Source organism: Salvia hispanica, chromosome 1 (genome assembly GCF_029641045.1).
Source record: "Salvia hispanica isolate PSC_SH4W2 chromosome 1, Shi_PSC_v1, whole genome shotgun sequence".
Classification (NCBI taxonomy): Eukaryota; Viridiplantae; Streptophyta; class Magnoliopsida; order Lamiales; family Lamiaceae; genus Salvia; species Salvia hispanica.
This window is the reverse complement of record NC_142692.1, coordinates 17,525,945-17,552,256: the sequence shown is the minus strand read 5'-3', so window position 1 is coordinate 17,552,256 and position 26,312 is coordinate 17,525,945. Positions and strand designations below refer to the sequence as shown.

Here is a 26,312-nt window from a genome sequence, read left to right as displayed (position 1 = left end):
TAGGATTTTAATTATGTAATTTTTATTTTTTAATATATTTTTATAATGTAGAATTGTTTTTAGTAATTGAAGTATTTAAATTGAATAATAGAATGGTAGAATCCTTGAGCTTGTCCTTGCGGAAGATCACGGATGTGTGTGTTGTGCTCTTGCTTAAGGACAAGGAGTAAAAGTGGGTCCGAGTCCACTTCCGTGCTCTTAGCTAAGAGCATGGATGTGGATGCTCTTAACATGTTTTATTTTTAGGAATGCCTATCTGTTTGTCCAGCAAGGCCCTACTACACCAATTCAGTTTAACCCGTCAACTCCGACTTGGAAATTTTCAACTACGCCTAGAGCTCCATTTGGTCCCCTCTGCCCCGCACCGCATCCCTTCGCACAGGACTGCGGCGCGGCGGTGTTGCAAGAAAGCTCACTTTTGAAAAAGAAGAACAAGTGGCCTTGCTTAAATACACCACAAAAATTATTTGAAAAATCAAGAGGAAATTCACCAATTATGTGCTTAGCTAGCAAAGTAGGTGGATGCACCTAGATGAAGAGGCGGGGGCGAAGCTCTCTCAAGTTTTTTCCGGCGTCATCCCCTAAAGTGATTAAGATGAAAATTTTGAATTATGGTTTCAGTTGTTCATAATTTCTCGAGAGATTCTTGAATCTTGATCTAACTCGGATCAATTTTTCATTCAGTTGTATTGTTTTAAATTTTGATATGTTTGATTGTGAGAATACTATTACAATATATATTAATTTAAATTTCTCAGTACAACTTTTCTCACCCATACTACCTAATCAAATTGAATTGATCGGGTGTGAAAAATTGCCATTTGGGAGTATCACTCCAACTAAAACAACAAACAGAGAATATTTTAGATCAAGATATAAAGGAAGAAGTCTCGCGTAGAGATATTGAATATTCCTTGATCGAAATTAAGAATTTAAGACCCTAGTTGCCTTCACCTTTCCATCGACCATGAATAAATGCAGCCCATTTTGTTAGAGGGATCCATCAATTTCCAAAAACCTAATTTTATGTATTTTTCAAACTTGAGAGCTATATGCCACATTATTTTTACTACGCATATGTCGAATAAAAAATGTGACGTTGCATTTGTAAAACAGTTTGAGAAAGTTATTCGTAAGGCTTTCCCTTTGCGTCTACCATCCAACTCCATGATAGTACTACTTAATTTCCTTCAATTTGATCTGTATATACATAAATACATGTGAATCATTTGTCCTAGTTATTAGTATTTGTTGAATATTAGATTACTTTTTCAACAACTTAATTTTTTCAAACAAGTGCATTTCAAAAATAAAAAGGTGTGTGCGAATTGACCTAGTGGAAAAATAGTAATGTCCGAGTCTAAGATCTCGAGTTTGAGTCCATTGTGATGCGTTCTATAAAATTATATTCATTTGCCTATAAGTTACTGTAGAATAGGATTGTCAATCGGGCCAACTTGTCAGATTTTAGGTCAACCTATTTCGATTGATGGACTAATCGGCTATAACTTTATCAAGTTATAAATTTTCAACCATAATCCAAAACATTCAGATTCAGGCTAAAAGTTGACATTGATAATTAAATATGCATTTTTTTTTTATTTATAAGGATCTTAAATTTATAGTATACACAAAATTTAAGATATTAATCATATGATAAACATTAAAATTCATGATCTAAATATTTTAAAGAAAAAGTCAAAATTTACATAACATAAAACTAACGACAAATAACTCAAATATAGTTTGACATAGAAACGAAGTTTCTAATAAATGAATCTACAATCTACACTTAGAATAACAATTTTCTTCTTCATATCCAACTTGAATATTTATTTCGAGCTCATAGTCATAAATAAAATTCTTCACTATAATAAAACATAATTCAATTCGATAATTGACAATTTTTAAAATTTATAATTAGAGTATAAAAGTAAATAATTATGTAGTGTTGAATTAATTGTCAAACAACACCAAATAATAGACATTATAGATATAGCATATGGTCAATCTATTGGGCTAGTCCATCTGGTTTCAGGTCAAGATTCTCGAATTGAGACTAATCGAATTGAAATTTTACTAGATTAGAATTTCGAATCATCAATTTCTAGCTTAAGTATATCATATAACACTTTATTCGGCCTGCCATAAGTAAGTCATTTTTCCGTAGAACACAATGACCATGTCCTCCACCACCAGCATTGCCTATTTACTGATGATTGCCGTGACTGTAGGGGTGGCAACCGCACAGTCACCTGCGCCGGCGCTGGATTGCTTCACATACCTACTAAAACTGTCGGATTGCCTGACATTCGTAGAGGAGGGCAGCAATCTAAGCCAACCGGCGCCGGGATGCTGCCCGGAGCTGGCTAATTTGGTGGATACGCAGCCAATCTGCTTGTGCCAGCTGTTGGGGGACCCCTCGCACTCGCAGATTGGGATCTCCGTTGATTTAAACAGAGCTCTTCAGCTGCCTTCTCTTTGCAATGTCATCACCCCTCCGGTTAGCTTGTGTGCAGGTACGTGCAATTCTTCTCCCTCCTTTTTCAAATTCATAATGCACATTCTATTTTTTTTCCTGTATAATTATTTCTTTTCTTCCAAAAAAGCACCATTTCATAAGCGAGATTTAAATAATTATACACCCTCCTCCATTGTCCCGGTTCACCAATTTGATCCGTCCATGATTAAAGTATCACTAATATTATTATAAAATTAATATATAAAAATTAAAATTCTCATTATATTATCCTCTTTTTCACTCATGTATCTTTATATTTTTTAAAACTCATATTTATTGGAATTTCTAATTATAAATATGGTGAGCTAGTATTGTTTTATTTTTCAAAGATAGTTCGAGCAAAATGAATATAGTAATTGCAAACTAACTAACTACCCTTTGTTTTAACTATCCATTTAATTCTCACGACATTGAGTCTAGGCAAATAAATGAGTATCTTATAATTTGCTTGACGCTTTTAAGTTTTAACATTAATTATCTCTAATAGAGGACTGAGTCACAAAAAAAAAAAAAAAAAAAAAATGAAAAAGGAAAGGAAAACTTAATGAAAATTTTGTTGGAGTTTTCGGCATTTATTTCGTAGTCAAGCCAATAAATAGTTTATGTTCAATGTTGTTTGTCATGATAATTTTTAGTTTTGTTCAATGTTGTTTGTCATGATAGTTTTCGGCATACATTAATTAATCCATAAAGTTTTGGTCTTATACATTACATGTATAATTTTTAGTGTCAAACAACATGTTTTAATACAAAATTACTTCCTATATCTCATAATAAAAGTAATATTTTGTTATTTTGGTTCATTCCACAATAAGACTCATACTTCATCTTTTTACCATAAATGGTAAGTAGATCCAACATTTCACTAACTCACTTCACTCACATTTTATTATAAAATCAATATAAAAAAGTGGATCCTATAATTTACTAACTTTTTCAACCCACTATTCTTTACATTTCTTAAAACCCGTGACACAAGAATGACTTCTATTGTGGGACGGAATGAGTAATATTTTTTTAAAATTTAACGGTCAAAATTTGTTTTGACCAGATTAGTGTTTAATAATGAATCTAATTAACCATATTATCCTAATTAATTTAATATTAAAAATTACAAATATTTTTTAACTATAATAAAAATATTGAAATTCATAAAAAAGTTCATGTAATAAAAAATATTACTCCCTCCGTCTCACTTCAGTAGTCTCATTTGACTTGGCACAGATTTTAAGAAATTTAAAGGAAAGTTGGTGAAAAAAGATTGTTGAATGTGGTTCTTACTTTTATATACCCCTCTATTCACTATTTGGAGTCCCATTTGAGTTTTACATGGGTTTTAAGTATAAAAGAAAGTGACTGAGAAAAGATAGTGGACTGTGTGACCAATTTTTATATACTCCCTCTGTCCCACTCTAAGTGGAGCATTTTCTGTTCGGCACGAGATTTTATGTAGTATTATTTTGTGAGTTAAGCAGGGAGAACAAAGTAAGAGAGAAAGAAAATATAGATAGAGTGATGTTGTCATTTTAAAAAATGTGTCATTTAGAGTGAGACATCCCAAAAGGAAAATGTGTCACATAGAGTGGGAGGGACGGATGAAGTATTAGTTTTATAATAGAATGTGAGTGAAATGAGTTAGTGGAATACCTACCATTTACAGTAAAAGTGGACCGGACTGCTAATGGCGTATGAACTAAAATAGTAAACTGGGACTCTTAAAGGTAGACGGAGGAAGTATTAATTTTATAATAAAATGTGAGTGGAAAAAGATTAGTGGAATGTGGACCTGTTACCATTTATGGAATATTCCAATCGAGACTTCTAAAGTGAGACACCCAAAAATGATAAACCGGAACTCCTAAAGTGGGACGGAGGGAGTAAATATATTTTACCCTTAATGATCATCTATTAAATTAAACTAGAACTTGTGAAATATTTTATGATTAAAATAAATTAAAATTGATAAAATATTTTACCTATAATAAAATTAAATTTATGAATATTTTATAAATTTTAATTAAATTTAATTTTTATTATAGATAAAACAATATTTATAAATGATAATATTTTAATTATATTTTAAAAAATATATATGAATTTTAATAAATTTTATTTTATAAAATTTAATATTAAAATAATTAGATTAATCAGGATAATTTAGTTAAATCACTAATATGGTCAAAACATGTTTAACCGTTAACTTTAGCAGATATGTTAATTTTGGACCAAAATATACTATTTTGGATCAAAAGGTAACGCATTTAATTTATAGGACCCCAAAGTGTTTTGGGAAAAAAAAATGGACATTAGTTTATAATTTATTTTTATGTTTGCAGCCATCGGTATTCCTCCTACACCAAGTGATGCCCTTTCACCAGGTATGTTCCTCTTATTCCACTAAAATACTCCTTTGTCTCATAAAACGGAAATTTTTTCCACTTTATTCCGTTCCATTGCACTTCTAGTTTAGTCTCATTCTCTATTAAAAATACTATAATTATTTTTTACATATTTTTTCTTATTTTACTAATTATGCAAAGAACTCGTGTTGTCTCAAAAAAAGGTTCTATTTTTATAAGATGGATGGAGTTATTTTTTTTGAAATTTCAAAGGTCAGGGTTAGGAATTTCTATCATGATAAAATTAAAACTCCTCTACTATTTTGAAATTTAGAAGAGTATTCTCTACTTATTATCTACTACTTTAATCTATCTTTGTACTTTAACTATTTACTAGAATCATTTTTCTAAAACATGTAGGGGACATAAGGAATATTAATATACGTATATCTTAGATTTTTATTAATATAATAATAGATAAATTAATTATAATATTCAAAATTCATTATAAATATATTTTATTTTCTAAAATCCGCTTTAAATTTTTTTGAAATATGTTTATATTTTATTTTATTTATATAAAATTTAAATTAGTGTTTAATCCTGTTTTAGTTTAGAATCTGAAAATTATTGAATGTTTTACATTCTATGAATATGATTAATTATCAATATTATGTACTGGATTGATCATATGTTAATTTTATCAATAGCAGCCTGATTAGTTCGATGGGATAGCCCGAAACTTGAACCTTTTAAGGTTGAAGTCCAATATTTATAACCTCATAAATATAACCCAACTAGCATATACCCGATTGATCCGCAACCCGAGTAGAATTGGCCAAAATTCCACTGGGCTGACCTTGACATCTCTGGTCCCAACTAACTTTCTACTTTTGGAATAAACCCACTCTCTCTTCACTCTCCTTTATAAAATATTCAACTACTATCATTTTCTTTTTACTTTACTCCATTTAATAATTTCATTTAAAATCATACCTCTCTAAAGGATATAGCCATCTTGAATGAGACGTATGAATATATTTTTCTACTATAAGAATTTATGAATATATGCTATCAATTTTACATGTTACAATCGTACTCCCCCTGTCCCGGCTAAGATGACACATTGCTTAGCTGGCACGGGATTTTAGGAGTTATTGGTTAAAGTGTTTAATTAGAGAGAGAGAAGATGAGTGTAAGTATTAAAGTAGAGAGATAAAGAAAGATGAATATTTTAATAGGAGGGAGAAAAAATGGTTAAGTGTATTAATTGAAGAGAGAAAGTTACCAAAAAAGGAAATGTATCTTCTTAGTTAGGACAAACTAAAAAGGAAAACGTGTCATCTTAAGCGGAACGGATGGAGTATTTGTTAAGTGATTGACTCATGTACAGGTGGGGACGAATTAGCATTGCCGCCATCTCCCGGTGGGGATAATGGAAGCGCAACCAATTTAGTCTCCAAGCACCATTTCCTCATTGGATTAGCACCTCTTTTCTGCGTATATTTTTTCTAATTCTTCCATTCTAATTTCTATGTATTTCTTCATTTTATCCTTTGTATGCTGTAGCTAATTGATTACACGGTTCGATCATATATCTATATATCTATCATCAGTACCACTTTAAGTTTACTACTCCTATTTTGTACTTATCTCATATGCAACATTCTCAAAACATGAAAGTCTATTTCACTCGACAAACATGTGATACGATCTCCCTTGCTAAGTATACTTCTTCATTACTTTAGTAAATCGTCCAAATCTAGTAACCTGTTTTAGCTCGTATAAGGTCTTCAACCGATATTTCTCATGTCCATTCCATTGACGGCCAGGTACGATCTAAATCCATTAGAGCATATGTAACACCCCATATATTCCAACCGAAAAAATAATAATAATATCATAATTTAGATATGTTAAACCGCAGCCAGTTAAAAACATTTTCTCAGATCGTTTAGACCAAAACTATGCCAAAATATCAATAGCAGAACTTGAATAATATATCAAAATTTATAGTATCCTTTGGTTAAGGACAACCTTTTCTACAAATTTATCAAAATATTAATTAATCTTACTACCTACCTACTGTCCTTCGCCTTCATCCACCGTCAAATTTCATTTTATTTTATAAAACATTAACACATGCTTAGTTAAATCATGAGAAATCAATCTCATTACCAAACAAGAATTAAAACCAAAGCACTAAGTCCAATAAAGAGAATAGTCGGCACTTTCCTACCCACCCATCAAGAATTCCATTTGTTTCCTACTTAATTATTCACTTTCAACATATGAAACTATTAATTACAGAATGATAAAATGCTTACATTTAATTGTAAAACTGAAGGTGAGTATCAAGAAGTGGAAGAACAAGAGAATGTGATGTTGTTGAGATTGGAGCTGAGGCGACAAACGGCAACAGTGATGCGTCACTGCGGCACCAACGGGAAGAGGCGACGACGGTTCATAGGGGAAGATAAATTGCAATATTCCTCCTCCTTTTATTATTTTCATTCAAAGATGTCTTCCTCCCCCCTCTCTGTAATTTGACAGTGACTTGATATCTTTTTGGGGGTGAAGATTCTAGAGAAAACATGAAAACTAGAGAGGCTTCTCCTCTATGTGCACCGACAATGGGGTGTTTAGGATAGGCTTTAATTATTTATTTTATGGTATATTAAGTGTACAAATGGCATGACTTTAATGAATAGATATCCTTGGTCATTTCTAATAAATCGTCAAAAATAAATGCTAAACCGATGATTTTCTTATTCTAATTTAAATCTCTTAGCATTCTTTGTGCCACAGGTCATATACTAATTCATTTTAACATCTAGTAATGCTCTCTCTATCTAATTATTATCATTTACAAAATTGAATTGATCATGGAGAAATCCTAAAGTATCCATTTTTTTATCGGATTTTCGAGTTTCATCTAAGCCTATTTTTAGGATGTTACAGCATACGCATCGCGTCTCGATGCGGGCTCGATCTCGTCTCTCCGAGATGAGACCGCATCGAGACAGCGATGCAGCTTCCCATCTCGTCCAGCTCGCCACCCGTTCGTCCGTGACTCGCCGACCCATGAGTGGACGTAGTTTATATCTGATGAAAATGTTTTTTTTTAAATTCCAAAAAATATCTAAAATTAAAAAAAAAATCAAAAATTACTAGCCGTTTATAATTGTTTTATTCAAATTCTTAATTTTTTTTCTATTTTTTAAGCCCCCAATCACTTCTATAAATATCAAATCATTCTCACAAATTATCCACCATAAAAAAACTCTCTATTCTCACTCAAACACTCTACATTCTTCATCTCAAAACATTATTCTTCTCCCAAATTTAATCCATTAATGGATCCATTTCAATTATGTAATTTTCGTATTTTCGGATGTTGTAATTTTCGTGGTTTTTAATGATTTTATGAATTATTAGTATTAATTTAATATTTCAATGAATATTAATTGAATTTGTTGGAAATAAAAATAAAAAATGAAATTGAATGAATAATTCATGGATGAGATGGTTAAGAGATGGAGGGATGCAAGTGATGTCTCTTAGTTAAGAGATGAGGTGAAAAGTATAGTGGGGCTCATGAATAGTGAAGGGATGAGACGGTTAAGAGACAGGATGCGGATGGCCTTAGTCTAATGGGCAACATCAGAGGTACTATGATCCGAGTGTTAGTCAATACAGGTAGACCTGCCCACGGTTCATGAATCGGCGGTTTCGGTTCGGAACCGCCGTTTCTAGTTTTGGAAAATATGGAACCGGAACCGAACCATGAGGCTGTTTCATGGTTTCGGTTTCGGTTTCGGTTTCGGTTAAAAAACCGGCGGTTTCAGTTTAGGTTCTGAACCGCCGACTTTCGTACGGTTTGCAGCGGTTTAGGTTCGTTTTTGCGGTTTTTTTCCTTAATTTTTTTTTGCCATGTAGTTTGAAATTATAAAATAAATTGAAACAAGGAAATGTATACTTTAAATTGAATTAAGACGAGTAAGGTGAAAACGATATTAAATTTACAATTTACATATACAAATTACAATGTGATAAAATTTACAAACAAATTACAATGTGATACTCCTTCCGTCCCATAAAAATATGTGCACTTTTCATTTTCGTCCGTCCCATAAAAATATGTCCATTCCATTTTTGGAAAGTTATATCAATTTAATAATGTAGGTCCCCTTATCCACTAACACTACATTAACTATCATTTTCCTCCTCTCTCTTACTTTATTACTTTTATCTTAAGTTCTTTGTCATATCCATTGCCTATATTTTTTATGGGACGAACGAAGTATAGTTTACAAACACATTACAAAGTGATATAATTTACAAGTGTCGTACTCATCTAAACGTAAACAAATAAATACATGAAATGGGGAAAAAAGAAAAAATTACAAAGGGCTTTTGAGCTCAACTTAAACTTCCAAGTTAGACTTTTCAAATTTAAGTTGAGTTAGAGAAATAGTATTATAAAATTATTACCAAAATGGAGTATAGTTTTAATATAAGGATTAACTATATTTAAATTTATCATTGCATTGGCGGTTCGGAACCGTGAACCGCGAACCGCGGTTAACCGGCGGTTCGGAACCGTTCGGAACCAACGATTCGGTCGCGGTTTCGGTTCGAAAAATTTAGAACCTGAACCGAACCGCGATTCTAAAATTCACGATTTTGGTTCGGTAAACCTTGGGTAGCTCTAAATACAGGTAGCTCTCATGACTTTATACACCCTTGGATTGTCGAACAACACAGTCTTCCTTTAACATCCATTTCAACATTTCGCGTGTACGTTGTAAATGGGGCTTCACTTCTCTGCTCCCACTTCACTCGCGTGACTGAGTTGAAGATGTAGGATGTTCCTTTTCTTGTTGACATGCATATTTTGCCTATTCACAAACCATATATTATATTGGGCATGACTTGGTTGGAATAATTGGGACGGGTCCCTCATGACTATGTTGAACGCACTATATATGGAGTTTCTTAAAGGAAAACTATCCGAGTCCGTGAATCTGACTCTGATATTTATGAGCTATTCTCACTGACCGACAACACCACTTCGTCGCAGTGCAGCACGGATAGCAGCTTTCCAACTGATCTGCCCGACTTAATCAGCAAAGCTTTGCAGTCTCATTGCGAAGTCTTACACCTGCAGGCATGCCACCGCCTCGACAATTTGACCACCGCATACATCTCCTTCCCAACACGAAATCAGTTAATGTCCGTCCGTACAAATATCCGTACTTTAAAAGAATGAGATCGAGCATCAGGTGCAAGAAATGTTGGATCAAGGTATTATTTGCCATAGTCAGAGCTCGTTTTCATCTCCTGTCCTTTTAATTTGCAAGAAAGATGGTACTTTTAGATTTTGTGTTGACTACAGAGCTCTAAATATTGCCACTGTTCCGGATCACTTCCCCATTCCCACTGCCGATGAGTTAGGGGCGACACGTTTTTTCACAAGGCTAGATCTTTGATCGGGGTACCACCAAATCCGGATGTATCACAGTGATGTTTTCAAGACGACCTTTCGCACTCACGAGGGTCATTATGAGTTCTTAGTGATGTCGTTTGGCTTGACAAATACACCTTCGACGTTCCAAGCAAAAATGAATATTATTTTCAAGCATTCTTGCGGAAGTCGTCTTTTTGACGACATCCTTGTTTATAGTGAAACTTTGGAGGAGCATGCTATACATCTTGCAGAGATTTTATCAATTTCGGAGGTTGTCTTTTAAACTAGGTGTCACCATAGTGCACCCCTATATTCATATCTGTTGGATATATTGAGTGGACTCTTATTTGGGCTGTGTTATTTGTTAGCCCGGATGTGATTAATTGGGCTGAGCCCAATTACTTACCCTCACTCACCAGATGCTGCCACATGCCCTCTCTCTCGGATGCTTCTTTCCAGCCGTTGGATGTAGGGCTGTGTGTGTTACCTGAGAGAAGGCTATGCGCCGTTCTCATTCACTCCAATCTCTCTCTCTCTCTACACTTGATTCAGTGTATTCTCTCTTCTCTCTTTTCTTCTCCGATGAACTTTCGGCCATCTCTTAGTGATCTTCCACGGTTCTTTGAGTGGTAGATCTGTTGTGAGTGCTGGTGTGAGGCAATCTCTTCGATTGCTTGTTGCTGGAGAGGAACTAGGGTTTGTGAGACTTGGAGGCTTTGTGTTGAGATTTGTTCGGTGGAACTTGATCTGGTGTGAGGGGATTTTCTGGTGGAGGTATTGGTGGTCTGAGGGTTAACTCTATCCAATACATATGTGCTCCCTTGAGTTTAGTTCTGGAAGAATAGATCAGTGTTGTTGTGGCGGGTTCCGAGCCAAGATTCTTTGATCTATTGTCTTTCACTTTGTTCTTAGTTAGTATCTTGAGTTTAGATCCGAGAGGATCCTTCTTGTTGTTACTAACTTGTGTGTTGAGTGTGCAGGCTGAAGTAATTGCTAGGAAGCGGAGTTAATAGCTTCCAAGACCTTGTAATAGTTAGAACTTGATCCTTGTAATCTAAGTTTGTATTACTTGTGTAAAATCAGCCGCGTGGGTGAGAGTTTGGCTGAGCTCTCTTGTACAAGAACAAAGAGGTCTCGGTAATTAGTGAATCTAGACTGATCTGATTCCTACAGTATCCATAAAAATGAAAGGTGTGATATATACAAGTACTTAATTTCAAAATGTTCTTATAATTAACTTGGGTACTTATTTTGAAATTTGTGATAAATTTCCAATGGTTTGAGTAAAAAAGCGCGGTATAAAAATAATATTCACAAATTGCTAATGATATTTTTAAAATCTAGGGACAACATAAGTGTAAATCCCAAAAAACAAATAATCAACAATCAGAAAAGACCGCGTAATCGGTGTCTAGTGAGCCAGTGGCGATACCATAAAACGAATGAACGGTCCACAAAAAATCTCACTATACGTATACAATACTGCAGCTTTGGTGAAGATTGCTTTGTTATGGCATTTGATCTTGTGTCATCCTTTAGTTGTAACCATGCCTATGGTTAGCATGGAGCGTGCCTGTAGAGATTTAAAAAAAGTAGTGCAAATCTTGCATTTTATTGTTTGATTGAATGAAAAGACATGTTTGTAGTCAAAGATTGTGCTAGTTTGTGAGCGAGAATCTGGTAGGTTGATTCAGTAGGATGAATGCTGTCCCAGAATAGATACCGAGAAGGTTCCGCGCAGACGCCTGCCAACGGCGTGCAGAGAGGTCCAGCTTCAAGTAATCCAGTGCCGCAGCATCCTCTTTTAGTCTCTGTAAACTCTGCAACACAACACCGCCAACATCTTTAACATTTGCAGTTTTAGTTCTGCATACATGTATGTTGTTGAAGGCTAGCTAACCATATTTGAGTGGGTTGTTGATCATGTCCATCATAGGATTGTAGACGTCCGCATAGAGGATCCTGCATCCTGCAAGATCCGTCTCCATTTGGCGCACCACCTTCTCAAGCTTGTCGTTGTAAGACACTGCTTCCTCATTCTCCCTTTGACAGCAGCTTCGCAACAGAGGAGATTTCACCGTCATTTGTATTGGCAGACACCCTATCGGGGGAAGCCCCGACACCACCATCTTACGACACCCAACATCATACAATGCCTGACAAATTCATCCATTAAAAGGCACTTGAGATATAGATATTGGAAATTTGGGCTTACACATGACTAATTTAAAACGTATGACTATCTTTCAGTTGCCTGATTAAAGTGATGCAATAAAAATTAATGTTTGGACTAACGTGTATTTATTTGTTATAAAAATAAATGTAAGTACTGTATAAGATTTTTAATTTGTTGGGTGACCGAATAAATAATAAAGGGTCTTATATATAATATAAATATTTCATCTATCCTATTAAAAATGAAACGTTTTTCTTTTTGGGTTGTCTCATTAAAAATGAAACGTTTTCTATAATAGAAACAAATCTTACTTTTTCACTTATGTTACTTTATTCTCTCCCGATTAACACAAAAAAGAACTACATAGTATCCTGTGCGAAAAACAAATGTTTCATTTCTAATGGGACAGAGGGAGTATAAGGTAGAGTTATGGACCCCCGACGTGAGAAGAACGATTTCATATTCTATATTCTCTCGGCAGACTATTGTGAAGAACGTCTCTGATCGTCTGGAAGGTCCATAACCACTGTTTTTGGTTAATCGTCGTACGGAGGCTATATGTAATTCTTCATTCAACTACTCCAATAAGAAAGACAAAGGGAGAAAAAAGACAGACCTTAATGAAGCTCTGCAGTTTGGCTTGGAGGAAGTTTTGGTATTGAGAAATGGTGAACTCAAGTCTCCTAGTGGGGAAATCATAGAAGTTGAAGGTGAAGTCATTTGTTCCAGCACTGACTATAACCAGAGCTCTGCTCAGTATCTCCGCAGCTTCTTTTTCACCAACAATACTCTGCAGCCTCTCAACGTACTCGTTCAAGTAGTCGAGCTGCCTCGACATGGAAATCACCCGAGTGAAAGAGGTGGTTAGAGCATCGTAGCCCGAGCCTGCTGATGCGAAACTGACCCCGGTAACAACGTCTTGATCAGAAAGAATCGGGTCCAAGAAGGGAGGAACGGCTTCCTTGAGGCCGAACAAGGATGCCAGTATATCCGGCACCAGTCTCCCATCGGAGAACCTGCCAGTCGGGGCACCCTCCGGGAAATTGTAGCCGTAGGGAGGGTGGTTGCCTTTGAAAGGAGTGGATATGTAGTTGTTGTTGCCTGTGTCTACTGTTGAATCACCAAACACAAGAATGGCTGGGAATTTGGGATTGGCATTGCATTGATTTGTCAAGGTTGTGATCATCAAAGCCAAGAGAGCTGCAATGGCCATTCTTTTCTCTTTTTTTTTTGGATTAAAATGTGGTGATTTTTATTTATGAGAAGGGGTTTCCAAATTTGGATTGAAATTTGTATGGTTGATGTGTGAGGCTATGATGAGACAGTGTGCTTGTGAGCTGCTGCATTCACAAGTATTGGGAAATAGGAAGTGTGTCAGGATTGAAATGTAGGCATTTGCAGTGTCATGTTTTGTTGTGGAATGATGGAAACATCTCCTTTCTTCGCTTCTAAGATGTGTTCAGATTAACTGATGATTCAAGATAAATTTAAATCATCTTAAATCTTATCCTTTATGTGATTGAAAATCATTCAAAATAGCTTGCTAATGGTCAGACAGATTTTAATACGAAATTTATAAAAAATACTCCCTTTGTCCGGAAAATAAGGACATTTGGGACGACAAGGGAATTAATATTTAAAGGATAAGTGAAGAAAAATATAAAAAAAGAAAGGAAAAAATAAAAAAGAGAAAGAACAAATATAATAGAAGAAAAAATAAATGTTTTGTCAAAAAATGAAGTGACTCAACTATCTTCGGAACAAACTAAAAAGAAATAGGACTCAACTAATGTGGGACATAACAATTATGTCTTGTATAAGGCGATCATAGTAAAGGCCCAATATATAAACTTTAATAGCATCGATCACTTAGAGTTGTAAATGGGTTGGGCTGACCAAGGCCCGCCACATGCCAACCAACTTAGGACTTAGCCCAGTCCAATCCAAGCCCACCGACAAAGTGAGCTGGGTTGGGCTTCGTTCTATGTATTCGAATCCGACCCAATCTAGATCCACTAACATAGTGGGTTGGAATGAGCTTCTTTCTATAAATCTAGACCCTGCCCAACCTAGGACCACCGACGAATTGGGCTGGGCTGAGCTGTGCTGCATAAAAAATTATTTTTTATATTAAATTATATAAATAAAAAATAATTAAATCCATACACAAACTATGTTATATGAATTTTATATTTATTAGGTGATTTTAGTAACTTTGTGGACGGCATGAGTTTTAATTCAAAATTGATAAAGTAGGAGAGGTGTAGAAATAAAAAGTGATTGAAGTGAAGAATGAGACCCACCTTAAAAGATAGGGCAGGTAGTTCGGTCATCGGTTAGTCGGTTAACCGATGACCGAACCGTTTATCACATTTTTCGGTTAACCGATAACCGAAAAATTCGGTTATCGGTTCGGTTCGGTTCCAAAAGAAAGGTGTCTTTCGGTTATCGGTTCGGTTCGGTTCCAATCGGTTAGAACCGATTGGAACCGATTAGAACCGAATTACACATTTAATATTTATTTTTATTAAGTATATTCTAAATAGGTTGTTTTTATTTTTTAAATTTCTAATACAAAGCACCTACATAATTTTTTCTACAAATTTAAATACCAAAAACTCAATGCAGCGCAAATGGTGGTGGCTAGGATGGGAATTTTTCGTATGCAGATTGATACCTATGAACTGCATATATATATTTTTTTTAATAATTCGGTTCCGGTTCGGTTAACCGGAACCGAACCGACCCTATTCGGTTAGGAACCGAACCGAACCGAGGCCCATTCGGTTTCGGTTTCGGTGCTTCAATCTCGGTTACTTTTGTGCTCGGTTAACCGGGTTGTCGGTTCGGTTCTAACCGAACCGACCGAATTACCTGCCCTATTAAAAGAAATAAAAGACTTGTCATAAGTAGAAAAGAGCTATTTTTGTGGGACAGATCAAAAAGAAAAAAGAAGACTATTTTTATGGAACTAAGGGAGTACTTAAAATGGAAAAAAAAGATATGATCCTTAAAATTTCTTTCACTTCTTCAATTGTAGAATAATTTTACTGTATAATGTTTTTGACGATTTTGTCTTGCTAATGAGAATTTTAAGCCTTTGTACCCCTCCATCCGAAAAATGTTGTCCATATTTGACTCAGCACGACTTTTAAGAAATATGAAAAAAGTGAGTGAAAAAAGTTAGTGGATTGTAGGTCCCACATTTATCTATTGGTTTTATAATAGAATGTGGGTGTAATGAGTTAGTGGAAAGTGGTGACCATTTACCAAAAATGGAAAAAAACGCAAAGTTGATAACATTTTGCGGACGGACCGAAATAGTAAAATTGGACAACATTTCACGGACGAGGGAGTAATGATTAATAATGCATTAAATCTTATCTATCCATTTATTGATCCTAAGGATAAAATATATGCTTAGGCAGTGGCAGATGCAGGATTTCGCGATTGAGGGGTCCAAATTATTATTAATAATTGCAGAGTATTTTTCGATATTTACCTTACCGCAAATAGGTGTAGCATGAGTATTAAGGAGGTTGTGACATATATTGATTATAGTGAATGACAAATAATAAAAATGTGACGATAACTAGACATACATATGATCGTTAAAAGTAGTTGAAAAAATGAGAAGTGTTACCAAAATAAAAAATAAAAAAAAATTATTGCAAAGTGAGTAGTATATTTTAAAATTAATAACTTATCTATTTAAAAAAATGAGAAGTGTTAATAAAATGAAAAAAAAAAATTATTGCAAAGTGAGTATAATTTAAAATTAATAGCTTATCCTTGTCTATTTTATAAATAAAGAGAAGTGTTTGACAAAATAAAAGAGCTGGAAAAAAATTGAGAATGAATTATGGCCCTCAAAGGATTCAAACTCGAACCTCCAAGTTAAATCTGAAATTTCAGCCACTTCCGCCAGCAAAGTGTATGTTTATCAGTCATGAACCTAATATACATATATATAGGCAAATCTAAAGAGTTGGGGGTTCTATGGGACCCCCAAGGCTCCATGCAGGTCCGCTTCTATGCTAAGGTATATGTTAGAGGGTTGGTTGGTGTATCCATATATATACTTCCTCTTCTTCGGCCTAAATGAGATGTATTTCCTATGTACCAATCTAAGTGAGATATTTTCTTTTCTTGGAAATAAGGCCCGAAATTTCGGCAGCATGCAGTGGAGTTTTCACCCTTATTGCCAGTGCCATTTTTTGAGGCTGTAGAGCGATGCAACGTCTTTTTGCGGCGCTATTGCGGGGGATTTTGGCCGCCGAAGCGGCCGTAAATCCCCAATTAACACACGAGTTTATTAAGCTAAGCAATCACATATGTGGATGAAATTAATTATAGATCAAGTACGCAGCAAAGACATTATGGTGAAAAAGATATTATCAGAGAAGAACCAAGAAGATTTTTCTTTCCCTTAGTGAAATGATTGGTAGTTCGATATATCTAGTACAAAGACCTACTTTGAGTATAAGTGGGAGAGTTTTTAGCAGTGGGTATACTCGAAAGGATGTTTTGAGTATAAGTGGAAGATTGTTAGGTTTGGTATACTGAAAAGCATGTTTCGAGCAGTTTCAGGCAAATAGAATCTTGCTTGTATACGTAAAACTCTACAATCCACTTTTAACCCGATTCAGTATTATTCGAGCAGTTCCGCACGAATAGAATCACTATTATTATTACATTGTGTTTGCTTGTACATTTATAAGATGTTTTATAAACATTTAAATGTATAAAAAGCAAACAAAGCCTAAGTCTTTTGCTTAGTAGACTGGTTGTGGGCGGCGTCCACTTTAAGGTTGGTGGAACCGGCAGCGGAAAGCGGGTGTTTTTGCATGGATTATCATAATTAACAATTATCAATCACACCAATAAATCACATAATAATCGGATCTATTTAGAAGATTATTTAGACAAAATCTATTCGCGTAATTCTCACATGTATCATGCTCATAACTTGAATTAATCATGCTTTAAGAATATTGAAACCTAAAACATGCTTTTCTACGGAGCAAAAAAATACCTAATTAATTCTCCAAAGAATTGAAGATGGCTAGCTTCTTCTCCACGTGATGCTTTGAATACTAGACCACAAATCTTCTCTCTGGTTCCCGAACTGTACTCCAATATCAGTGTGGGCTGATCTCACTAGAATACTAGGACTTAAATAAAGAAGACAGAAGAAATCCTTTTGAGAAAAGGAGTAGAATTCGAAATCTCCTTCAGCTGGGGAGTTTCGAAATTTTCGAAAATTTTGAGAAATAAAATTGTGTTATTTCTGTCTCCTTTATTCTCCTATTTATATTAAGTTCTTTTTGGGCCCAGACAGGGATCTATGGAAGGTTTTGGATATGGGCTCATCCAATTTACTTTTTACTAATTAAATTGAACCCACAATTTAATATAAGTTATAATTGGAATATTACGAGCATCCACTACAGAAGTAATATTGAACTCTCCCCATCCAAATCCGAAATTACAAGTAATCCGGGTTTCCGTTTATCTTTCATTTCCCGCGCTTAAGATAAAAATGTCCATTAATTAATTAATATCTGCTATAAACTTAATTAATTAACTTCTTATTAATTCCAAGAGTGGACTTAGCATGAAACGCTTATTTATTATTCATAGAGTAATCAAACTCCAACTAGTTAGGTTCCGAATAATAAAACCTTGTTTCGCGTTCCTCTGGAGGACATTATCAAACGAGACTCAACTCGCGCACGATTCAATATAATAGCAATCCTAGCACCTCTAGATATTGATCACCACTACCCAATATATCAGGATCATTGGGTTACGAAAAACACACACCATTTGATAAGTCAAAGTAATGCATAATCAATACCGTATGCTCAATGCTAACCTACATTGATTAAGTAACAAATATTTATCAAGACCTCGCCTTTCAGTAGATAGCATAAGGGCAAGTCTTACTGTTAGATCCGTTCAGTGTTATACCACACCAATGTCATCTTATTTCAGTAAGGCTTAGAAATATGCGGACTGACATTGCAACCTTTCTCGATGGATAGTCAAATTCCAACTAGGTTGTGAAATTTATCTTTTTCTTTGTTTAGAACTGACCGTGTTACCTTAAAGTGGACGACGCCCACAACCGGTACTAAAACAAGGACTTAGACTTTGTTAAGTTAACTTATACATTTAAACATGCATTAACATCCATTAAATGTAAAACATAACAAATTGGGAAGTAAGGGTCGAATCCCATAAAGACTTGACCCAAAATAGTATTAATTAGTAAAGGGAAGTAAGGGTCGAATCCCATAAAGACGATGTGTTCTACATTTGTTGAGGACAAATTGGGAATGGTTGTTGCCACGCTTCATAGTGGGTTAAGTTAAATTACCTGACTAGACGAACTGAGAGACTAAACTAATTAAACTGATCCATTTGCTAAGACTTGACTAAACTTGTAAGCTCTAATTGATCAATCTGTCTGAACTGAAGAACTCATACTGTGATTTCCTGAAATAGCCAAACAAAGTAAAGTGAGCAGATGTCAGTACCCTGCAAAACGTACGATAAAGTAAACTTTCCCAACAAGTTCATCTTCCTTGCAGAATCAGTACAAAACAGAGCATAATCAGATCTCACACATTTCCTCCCTAACGAACTACTCTAAACTTAACATAATAGACTTGCAAAATTAAATCTACGCTAAGAGATCGATTGAGTTTACGTAAATAAAATAACTAAGTCATAATCATGTAGAAATAGCGAAGACGACTTCCAGATCTACAACTAGAAAACCTAATCATACGCGAACATACTTTCATTCCATGTAAATGCATTCAGATCTGCTTCGTCCCCTTTCAACAGACTAGATCTAAACACCCTATCATCTTCCATCCAGGGTTTCTCAACAATAAAACAGAAAATTGTAAATAGCAACTCAGATTCAACAGCTTCGTGCAGCTCCGTCGTCCACCGTAGCCGCTGCTTCGGACACAACTGCTGAAGGAAGCCCAAATCAGTTTCATGATGATTTTTTGGTGGTGCCAGTTCACGAGTGACATCCTCGTCACCTAAAGGGGCTCCAGTCCACTCAAAAGAGCCAGCGAGATCTCTTGTTGTTGCCATTGGAGAGAGTGAGAGAGAGTGAGTGAGTGAGTGCACTGTACATATATGTATGCTAGTGTAAACGTGTGGTTTAATTAATTTTTCTTTCTATCTCCCTTTTACTTTATAATTTGTGCATTAAAACTCGTGGCCAACCAAAAATTCATATTCTAATAAGACGGAAGGAGTCTATGCGGTGCGAGTGTAAACGTGAATGGAGGGGTGTGATGTATGCAGACTTATACGTAGGGCTGTGCGGCTTGGATTATTTGCATCCTACACACTATTTTAACCTCTGTTTTTGCTTCACCGCATTTAATTCATCATTTATGACTCATTTCTACATTATTACCTCTTTGTGAGCTGCCCACGCTCCATTTTTTTTACTTTTATATTGACGTGGTGTCAAATTTAAAGTCATGATTCGTGTATAGGATTTACATTTATGTGCTTGGCATTTTATATTTTTAATTAATACCCTTATCTCCTATTATTCTTATCATGTGTCCTAATTTTTTATTTTGAGATGTTCCTTGTTAATAGTCTTAATTTACTTTTACATTTTTTTTGGTGATGGTCATTATTAGGTTTCACTTAACTCATTTTACTCATATTACTATACTAAAAAAGTAATTATAGAGATATAACATACCTTCTACTAACTTTTTCAATTTACTTTCTTCAATTTTAAAACCCGTGTCAAATTAAAATGAGACACATATTAAGAAACAAAAAAAATATAGGAAGTATTATTTTAAAATTGTGATTGAATGAACACACCATGTAACTATATGTCTAGACTACTAAATTCTTTATTCCATATAATCTTTACCCTAGCTTTACAAAAAGTACTCTCTCCGTTCCTTTATAATTGATGCGAAACTTTTCGGCACAGAATTTAAGTGTGTTAAATAAATAGATAAAAAAAAGTAAGAAAGAGAAAATAGGTTGAAAGAATAAATTAAAAATGTGAATAAAATAGAGATAATAAAGTAAAAGAGGGTAAAGTAAGAAAGAGAAAAAAGTTATGAAATGACTCAACTATAAGAAAATTTTCCAAAATAGAAAAATGACTCAAACTACGAGCGAAGATAAGAGGTACTAATAATATTTCGTTTGTTTGGGACTCAAAATTTCAAAAAATAAATATTTTAATAAAATGAGTAAAATGATCATATTATTAGAAAAAAAAAAGATTTTTAGTCTTTTAAATTATCAAACTTTTCTTTTTTTACAAAAAGGAGAGGGTAATAAGCAGCACTCAAATTCAAGTTGGCCATGAATATCTCATAACTAAATTTTCCAACACTTTTCATATCCAGACAAAAAGATTCCTTAAGAATCTTCAACCGACTTTGCAGCACTTCACTTCCACCTAAAATGGCGGCCTCCGCTCTCAAAATCGCTCTAACCAACCCTTCCCCAGACGCCGCCGCTCCGTGTCGTTACCCCGCCGGCACAATCAGAATCTCAGCGTTGTCAAATACCACCAAAGCTCATCCTCTCTCTTTCTCTCAATCTTCAACCAACTACGAAGCAACTAGATTAAGACCCGCTAGGGCATTCGGAACGAATCGGGTATCCGGATCAGCTGATCCCGCATTCGACGTAGTCATCGTCGGAGCGGGCATTATCGGGTTGACCATAGCCCGTCAGTTCCTCCTCGGATCCAACCTATCCGTCGCCGTCGTCGACGCCGCCGTTCCCTGCACCGGCGCCACTGGCGCAGGTACTCATTCACTCAACTGATTAATTGAAATGAATAAATGAATGAATGAATGTTTCTTCATTTGAGCTAATTTGGTAAGTTTAGGGCAAGGATACATATGGAGGGTTCACAAAATTCCGGGGAGTGATAAATGGGAATTGGCGATGAGAAGCCATCAATTATGGGAGGAGATGGCGGAGAGCATCACGAATCAAGGCATGGATCCTTTGCTGGAGCTTGGCTGGAAGAAGACAGGTTCAGATATTGGGTTTTTTGATTTGTCGATCAACTGTTTGATAAAATTTCTCATTGATGGATTGTTTTTGTGTTAACTAGTATTGAAATGTAGCTTAATGCGGTAAACATGGATAAACAGAAGTAAGGTGTTCACTATTATTAACCCGTCCCATAAGAAAATGCACTTTTTGTTGGCACAGGTTTTAATGGACAATTGGTAAAGTAAGAGAGATATAAAAAGAAAAGGTAATTATACTATTGTTAGTGGATAATGGGTCTCGTCTCATTAGAGAGAAAAGCGTTTCAAAAATTAGAAAGGGCATATTCTTGTGGGACGGACTATAAACGAAAGAGTGCATATTCTTGTGGGACGGAGGGAGTATAGCTGTAACTTGCAAAATATTTATCAGGTTTGGTGTTCATAGATATGCTTGATCAGGATCTTGTGCTTGAGTGTTTTGCTCCTAAGAATAATTGGTAGTAATTCTCTTGTTTATACTTATCGTATCGTGGATTTTAATCTTTCCGCCTTTGTTCATTATCTGTAAGACTTCAATTTCATGAATATGCTTGAGAGTTTGGCATCTTTGTTGTTTTTAACAACAGGAAGCATGCTAGTTGGACGGACCGAAGAAGATTGTTTGGCGTTGAGGAAGAAGGTAGAGAACCTTGTTGATGTTGGTCTTGGTGCCAAGTTTTTATCTAGTGATGAATTGATGGCAGTGGAACCCAGCCTTAATCTTGGAAAGGAAGGTGGTGCAGCTTTTATGCCTGATGACTGCCAAATAGATGCTCGTCGTGCTGTTGCATTTATTGAAAAGGTTCCTAGCGATTACTCTGGCATCCTCTGGAAGTAGACTTTTAATGTCATCTATTTAAAATGTGTTACTTCATAGTTACTGTGTATAATTTCCGCTAGGCTAACCGGGCCTTTGCAGCTGAAGGGAGATATGCGGAGTTTTTTTATGAGCCAGTAACTGGTTTATTGCGGTTAGTCAATTTCTCTTCATATTTTATGCTTATTTCCAAGTAGTAATTGTTATGATTTTGGATCTTGTCAAGATGACCATTTTACTAAGTGAAAAAAAATCTATTATTTCCTTTTCTGATTAAGATCAGGTCTGAGAGTAGTGGAGAAGTTGAGGCAGTTCAAACTTCTAAGACTACATTGCGTAGTAAGAAAGCTGTTATTATTGCAGCAGGCTCGTGGACTGGTCCTTTGATGCATGACATTTTAAAGGATTCAGAAATTGAGCTAGATTTCCCTGTAAAACCTCGTAAGGTGAGATGCTAAGGTGTGCGAAGTTTCAATGTTTTTCTTAAATTTGAAACGTCTCAGTTCTTGGCCATCACCTTATGTAGGTTCTTTCAGTTTCAAAATGTGTTGTGTTGAAATTTTGGAAAAAAATCTACTCCACTATCTTTATATAATTATATCACATTCAATATACTATGATACCTCATTTTTAGCCAATCTTTGAAAGTTTCAAACCTGCTATTTCATTTCTTAGGTTATTATAAGTATTAGCAGTATACTATTGAAACGAAAGGGTTTTTTTTCGTCTCTCCCTTGTGTACCCAGTATTTTTGAAATGCCGTTTATATGCTGTTGCCATATAATACAAAAATGTGTCTTGTTTGGAGGTTGTGGTCCTTGTAGTGCTGTTCGGCCTTTAAAAACTGACTTGTAGTCATTTTCAGTTTCGGAGTAGTATCACGTCTCTTAATCTTAGCGTAGCTATATAGGAGTGCAATGTTCTGAAGAGAATAATTGAGATCTTACATTGATATGTGGCAGGGTCATCTGCTAGTTCTTGAGAATTTCAAATCTTTTAAAGTTAATCACGGGCTTATGGAAGCCGGATATGTCAATCACGAATCCGCAACCCTTAGTCCTACTACAGATACGGGGAACAAATCTGATGCAAATACTGCATCTGTATCGATGACAGCTACAATGGACATGTCGGGAAGGCTTGTTCTCGGTAAACTCTAGTCTGCTTTTTACTCGCTAAACTCCTTTCCATGTTAACTGTGGCACTGTGAACTAATAATACCTGAAAATAGCTGTATATCCTTACAGAGTAATCAAGTTATGTATCGGACGAGTGACAATGGTCGATGGATGACATGGCTTATGTGAATCTGCTCTTAGCTTAGCTATGTATAAATGTTTATCGGGCAATGGCATTAAATTGGTGACTTCAATTTTACTTTTACAATTTGCATTTGATCATCCCTTCATCCATTATATCCCATCGTTTCTAAATATAAGGCTCTTCTTGGTATGATGAATGAAATTATGTAACGGAATGTGATTCCTACTTTCATTCTAATTATTTGCTTGGTATGACGGAATGAAGGAGTGAATGGAATGAAAATGCAAAGGAAATGGAAATAAAATGTCATTTCATTCCCACCCTCGCTATGTGCGAGGAAAATGTCTAAGGTCATATCATATGCTTTGCCTTTGCTTCGTGCAGGAAGCAGCCGCCAGCTTGTTGGGTTCGACACTGAGATTGATGAGTCCATCATCGATCGGATATGGGATAGGGCGAGTGAGTTCTTTCCTCAACTTAAACAAGCGTCACTGAGAGAGTTAAGCGAAAGCAGAGAAGTTAGAGTTGGCCTAAGACCTTATAGTAAGTTTCTCAGATAGAGCTTCCAACTATAGCTGTCTCGTGATATTTTTCATAAGTTGATGCCATTGTTTGCAGTGCCCGGAGGGAAGCCAGTGATTGGACCTGTGCCTGGATTACCGAAGACTTTTTTTGCTGCTGGACACGAAGGAGAAGGCCTCTCACTGGTAATTTTTTTCAAAGTGCACTTATTTGAATCTGCAACATTTATACCACTCATTTTGTTGCATCTTTTGCGTATCAATATGATCTGTAATGAAACAGTCCAATTTTTTACAGGCTCTGGGAACCGCTGAAATGATTTTAAACATGGTGTTGGAGAGTCCTCACAAGGTCAGTCCGGCACCCTTCTCTCTCTAGGTTGCTCTCTCTCTCTCTCCTGGAAGCAGAAGGATATACCAGTACCTTGTGAGTTCTGGAAAAGTAGAAAGAAATAATGGGAGTAATGAAGTGATTGATGACTTTATATGATGATTGGGGTTACAATGACATGGTACTTCAGTTTATGTTTATTCATGTACTAATTCATTTTTCCTTGTTATTGTTACTTGTCTGACATCTTCACATTGTTATGATGCAATACAAAATTACAGTTATAGCCATATTTTTATTTATCAATCAAAATAATCGATCTCATACACCGTTAATTGTGTTTCATATATGCATACGTTTAGTGGATGCTGATGTGTTGTGCATATATTTTCAAAAATTCATATTACTTCACAAAATTAAATATACTTTAGAACGCAAATAGATAGACATCACATAAGATAAAATAAGATCTTAAGCATACTTCTATGGATCAAGAATTAGTACGTTTTATGCGAATCTCATTTTTTCAAATTGGGGTTTACAACTCTAGTTACTTCACCGGTTGGAATCAACCTGGAATCTTCTAGCCAATTATTCTTACTTAAAAGTTTTGGAATCTTCTAGCCAATACAAAATTACAGTTATAGCCATATTTTTATTTATCAATCAAAATAATCGATCTCATACACCGTTAATTGTGTTTTATATATGCATACGTTTAGTGGATGCTGATGTGTTGTGCATATATTTTCAAAAATTCATGTTACTTCACAAAATTAAATATACTTTAGAACGCAAATAGATAGACATCACATAAGATAAAATAAGATCTTAAGCATACTTCTATGGATCAAGAATTAGTACGTTTTATGCGAATCTCATTTTTTCAAATTGGGGTTTACAACTCTAGTTACTTCACCGGTTGGAATCAGCCTGGAATCTTCTAGCCAATTATTCTTACTTAAAAGTTTTGATTATTGTGTGAATAATATACTATCAAACTTTTGAATCTAGTGAAGATAAAATATTGCTCTAAGAGCAGTGTATTTTGATCTAATTCTCTTTTCATATTTATAGAGTATTTGTAGCCGGAGATCCAATAATATTTGGATGTGTTTTATCTTGTTTAATTAAATTGAGGTGTCACATGGGCAATATTTACTTGACTCGCTATAGTTAAACATAAATTGTGGTAGAATATCATACATGTGTTTTGTGTAAACCATAATTGTGAAAGTGCATCTCCAGAATCCCTTGTTACCATCTGTTTTCTCAAATCATTCAAAATTGTGATTGTTTACTGTTATCTTTAATTGCTTTAATTAACTGTTTTAATTATGTGTTCAAACCAACCCACTTGTGTGTCCAACTAGTTATAAAAGCTTAGTATTTGGTAATCAATCTGTGATCTATGTGATCTATTCCCTGAGTTTGACAACCATGTTCTTATCCTTTGGCTAAACTATGATTGTCTTGTTATACTTGCAAATAGTTGTAGTGCTAATAAAATAGTGCATCAAGAATATATGATGTACTAAGTCTTCACTTTCAGTTACATGCAAATGTTTGTGTTCCTTAATTTAGGATGAGCGCAGGTGTAATGAAATGACAATCATAACGATTTTGCTTGGAGAGATATTAAAGAATCATCAAATAAAATATTTTGTTGATATTTTGCTTAATCACACTTATTGGACCTAAGACCCACAAGAGAAAACAAAACGATGGGGCAGAGATACCCCATCGGAAATGATCGATTAAAATCCTGCTCATGCAAAGCATTTAGATAGGCTAGCCCGTGTCGCATATCGGTCA

General features: G+C 35.1%; 3 protein-coding genes and 1 long non-coding RNA gene across 8 annotated transcripts; 2 read left to right on the top strand and 2 right to left on the bottom strand.

The window, feature by feature from the left end:
- The first annotated feature begins 2,153 nt into the window (after positions 1-2,153).
- LOC125217869 (non-specific lipid transfer protein GPI-anchored 2-like) lies at positions 2,154-6,492 on the top strand. Its single transcript, XM_048119433.2, has 3 exons — positions 2,154-2,519; positions 4,858-4,899; positions 6,254-6,492. The coding sequence occupies exons 1-3, from the start codon at positions 2,177-2,179 to the stop codon at positions 6,373-6,375; spliced, it is 507 nt and encodes a 168-aa protein (XP_047975390.2). The 5' UTR covers positions 2,154-2,176; the 3' UTR covers positions 6,376-6,492.
- Positions 6,493-11,724: 5,232 nt separating this feature from the next.
- On the bottom strand, positions 11,725-13,763 carry LOC125223250 (GDSL esterase/lipase At1g06990-like). Of its 2 annotated transcripts, XM_048126308.2 has the most exons (4): positions 13,123-13,763; positions 12,231-12,486; positions 12,054-12,150; positions 11,725-11,903 (listed from the first exon to the last, which is right to left on the bottom strand). In XM_048126308.2, the coding sequence occupies exons 1-4, from the start codon at positions 13,717-13,719 to the stop codon at positions 11,888-11,890; spliced, it is 966 nt and encodes a 321-aa protein (XP_047982265.1). In that variant the 5' UTR covers positions 13,720-13,763; the 3' UTR covers positions 11,725-11,887. The 2 variants fall into 2 exon arrangements, with proteins under 2 accessions (XP_047982265.1, XP_047982266.1); XM_048126309.2 differs by lacking the exon at positions 11,725-11,903 and having other exon boundaries at positions 11,913-12,150.
- Positions 13,764-18,725: 4,962 nt separating this feature from the next.
- LOC148933352 (uncharacterized) lies at positions 18,726-19,823 on the bottom strand. Its single transcript, XR_016134479.1, has 2 exons — positions 19,313-19,823; positions 18,726-19,007 (listed from the first exon to the last, which is right to left on the bottom strand). It is a non-coding gene; the product is annotated as an uncharacterized LOC148933352 (long non-coding RNA).
- Positions 19,824-20,892: 1,069 nt separating this feature from the next.
- On the top strand, positions 20,893-24,787 carry LOC125223512 (FAD-dependent oxidoreductase family protein). 4 transcript variants are annotated; one of them, XM_048126689.2, is made up of 10 exons: positions 21,190-21,330; positions 21,415-21,564; positions 22,153-22,205; positions 22,270-22,367; positions 22,466-22,536; positions 22,666-22,828; positions 23,345-23,531; positions 24,030-24,188; positions 24,264-24,352; positions 24,465-24,787. In XM_048126689.2, the coding sequence occupies exons 2-10, from the start codon at positions 21,461-21,463 to the stop codon at positions 24,543-24,545; spliced, it is 1,005 nt and encodes a 334-aa protein (XP_047982646.1). In that variant the 5' UTR covers positions 21,190-21,330; positions 21,415-21,460; the 3' UTR covers positions 24,546-24,787. The 4 variants fall into 4 exon arrangements, 3 of the variants coding, with proteins under 3 accessions (XP_088919428.1, XP_047982645.1, XP_047982646.1); XM_048126688.2 differs by having other exon boundaries at positions 20,897-21,330; positions 22,153-22,367; XR_007176727.2 differs by lacking the exons at positions 24,264-24,352; positions 24,465-24,787 and adding an exon at positions 23,614-23,744 and having other exon boundaries at positions 20,893-21,330; positions 22,153-22,367; positions 24,030-24,161.
- The last annotated feature ends 1,525 nt before the right edge of the window (positions 24,788-26,312 follow it).

What these genes read in the sequence shown, in the direction of transcription:
- LOC125217869 (XM_048119433.2), top strand. Translation starts at nt 2,177, where the DNA reads ATGACCATGTCCTCCACCACCAGCATTGCCTATTTACTGATGATTGCC. An exon ending in TCCGGTTAGCTTGTGTGCAG is followed by an intron (nt 2,520 to 4,857) that starts GTACGTGCAATT and finishes TTATGTTTGCAG; the next exon opens with CCATCGGTATTCCTCCTACA. An exon ending in AAGTGATGCCCTTTCACCAG is followed by an intron (nt 4,900 to 6,253) that starts GTATGTTCCTCT and finishes ACTCATGTACAG; the next exon opens with GTGGGGACGAATTAGCATTG.
- LOC125223250 (XM_048126309.2), bottom strand. Translation starts at nt 13,719, where the DNA reads ATGGCCATTGCAGCTCTCTTGGCTTTGATGATCACAACCTTGACAAAT. An exon ending in AACTGCAGAGCTTCATTAAG is followed by an intron (nt 12,487 to 13,122) that starts GTCTGTCTTTTT and finishes TGAATTTGTCAG; the next exon opens with GCATTGTATGATGTTGGGTG. An exon ending in CAACAACCCACTCAAATATG is followed by an intron (nt 12,151 to 12,230) that starts GTTAGCTAGCCT and finishes GTTGTGTTGCAG; the next exon opens with AGTTTACAGAGACTAAAAGA.
- LOC125223512 (XM_048126688.2), top strand. Translation starts at nt 20,982, where the DNA reads ATGGCGGCCTCCGCTCTCAAAATCGCTCTAACCAACCCTTCCCCAGAC. An exon ending in TCCCTGTAAAACCTCGTAAG is followed by an intron (nt 22,829 to 23,344) that starts GTGAGATGCTAA and finishes GATATGTGGCAG; the next exon opens with GGTCATCTGCTAGTTCTTGA. An exon ending in AGTTGGCCTAAGACCTTATA is followed by an intron (nt 24,189 to 24,263) that starts GTAAGTTTCTCA and finishes CATTGTTTGCAG; the next exon opens with TGCCCGGAGGGAAGCCAGTG.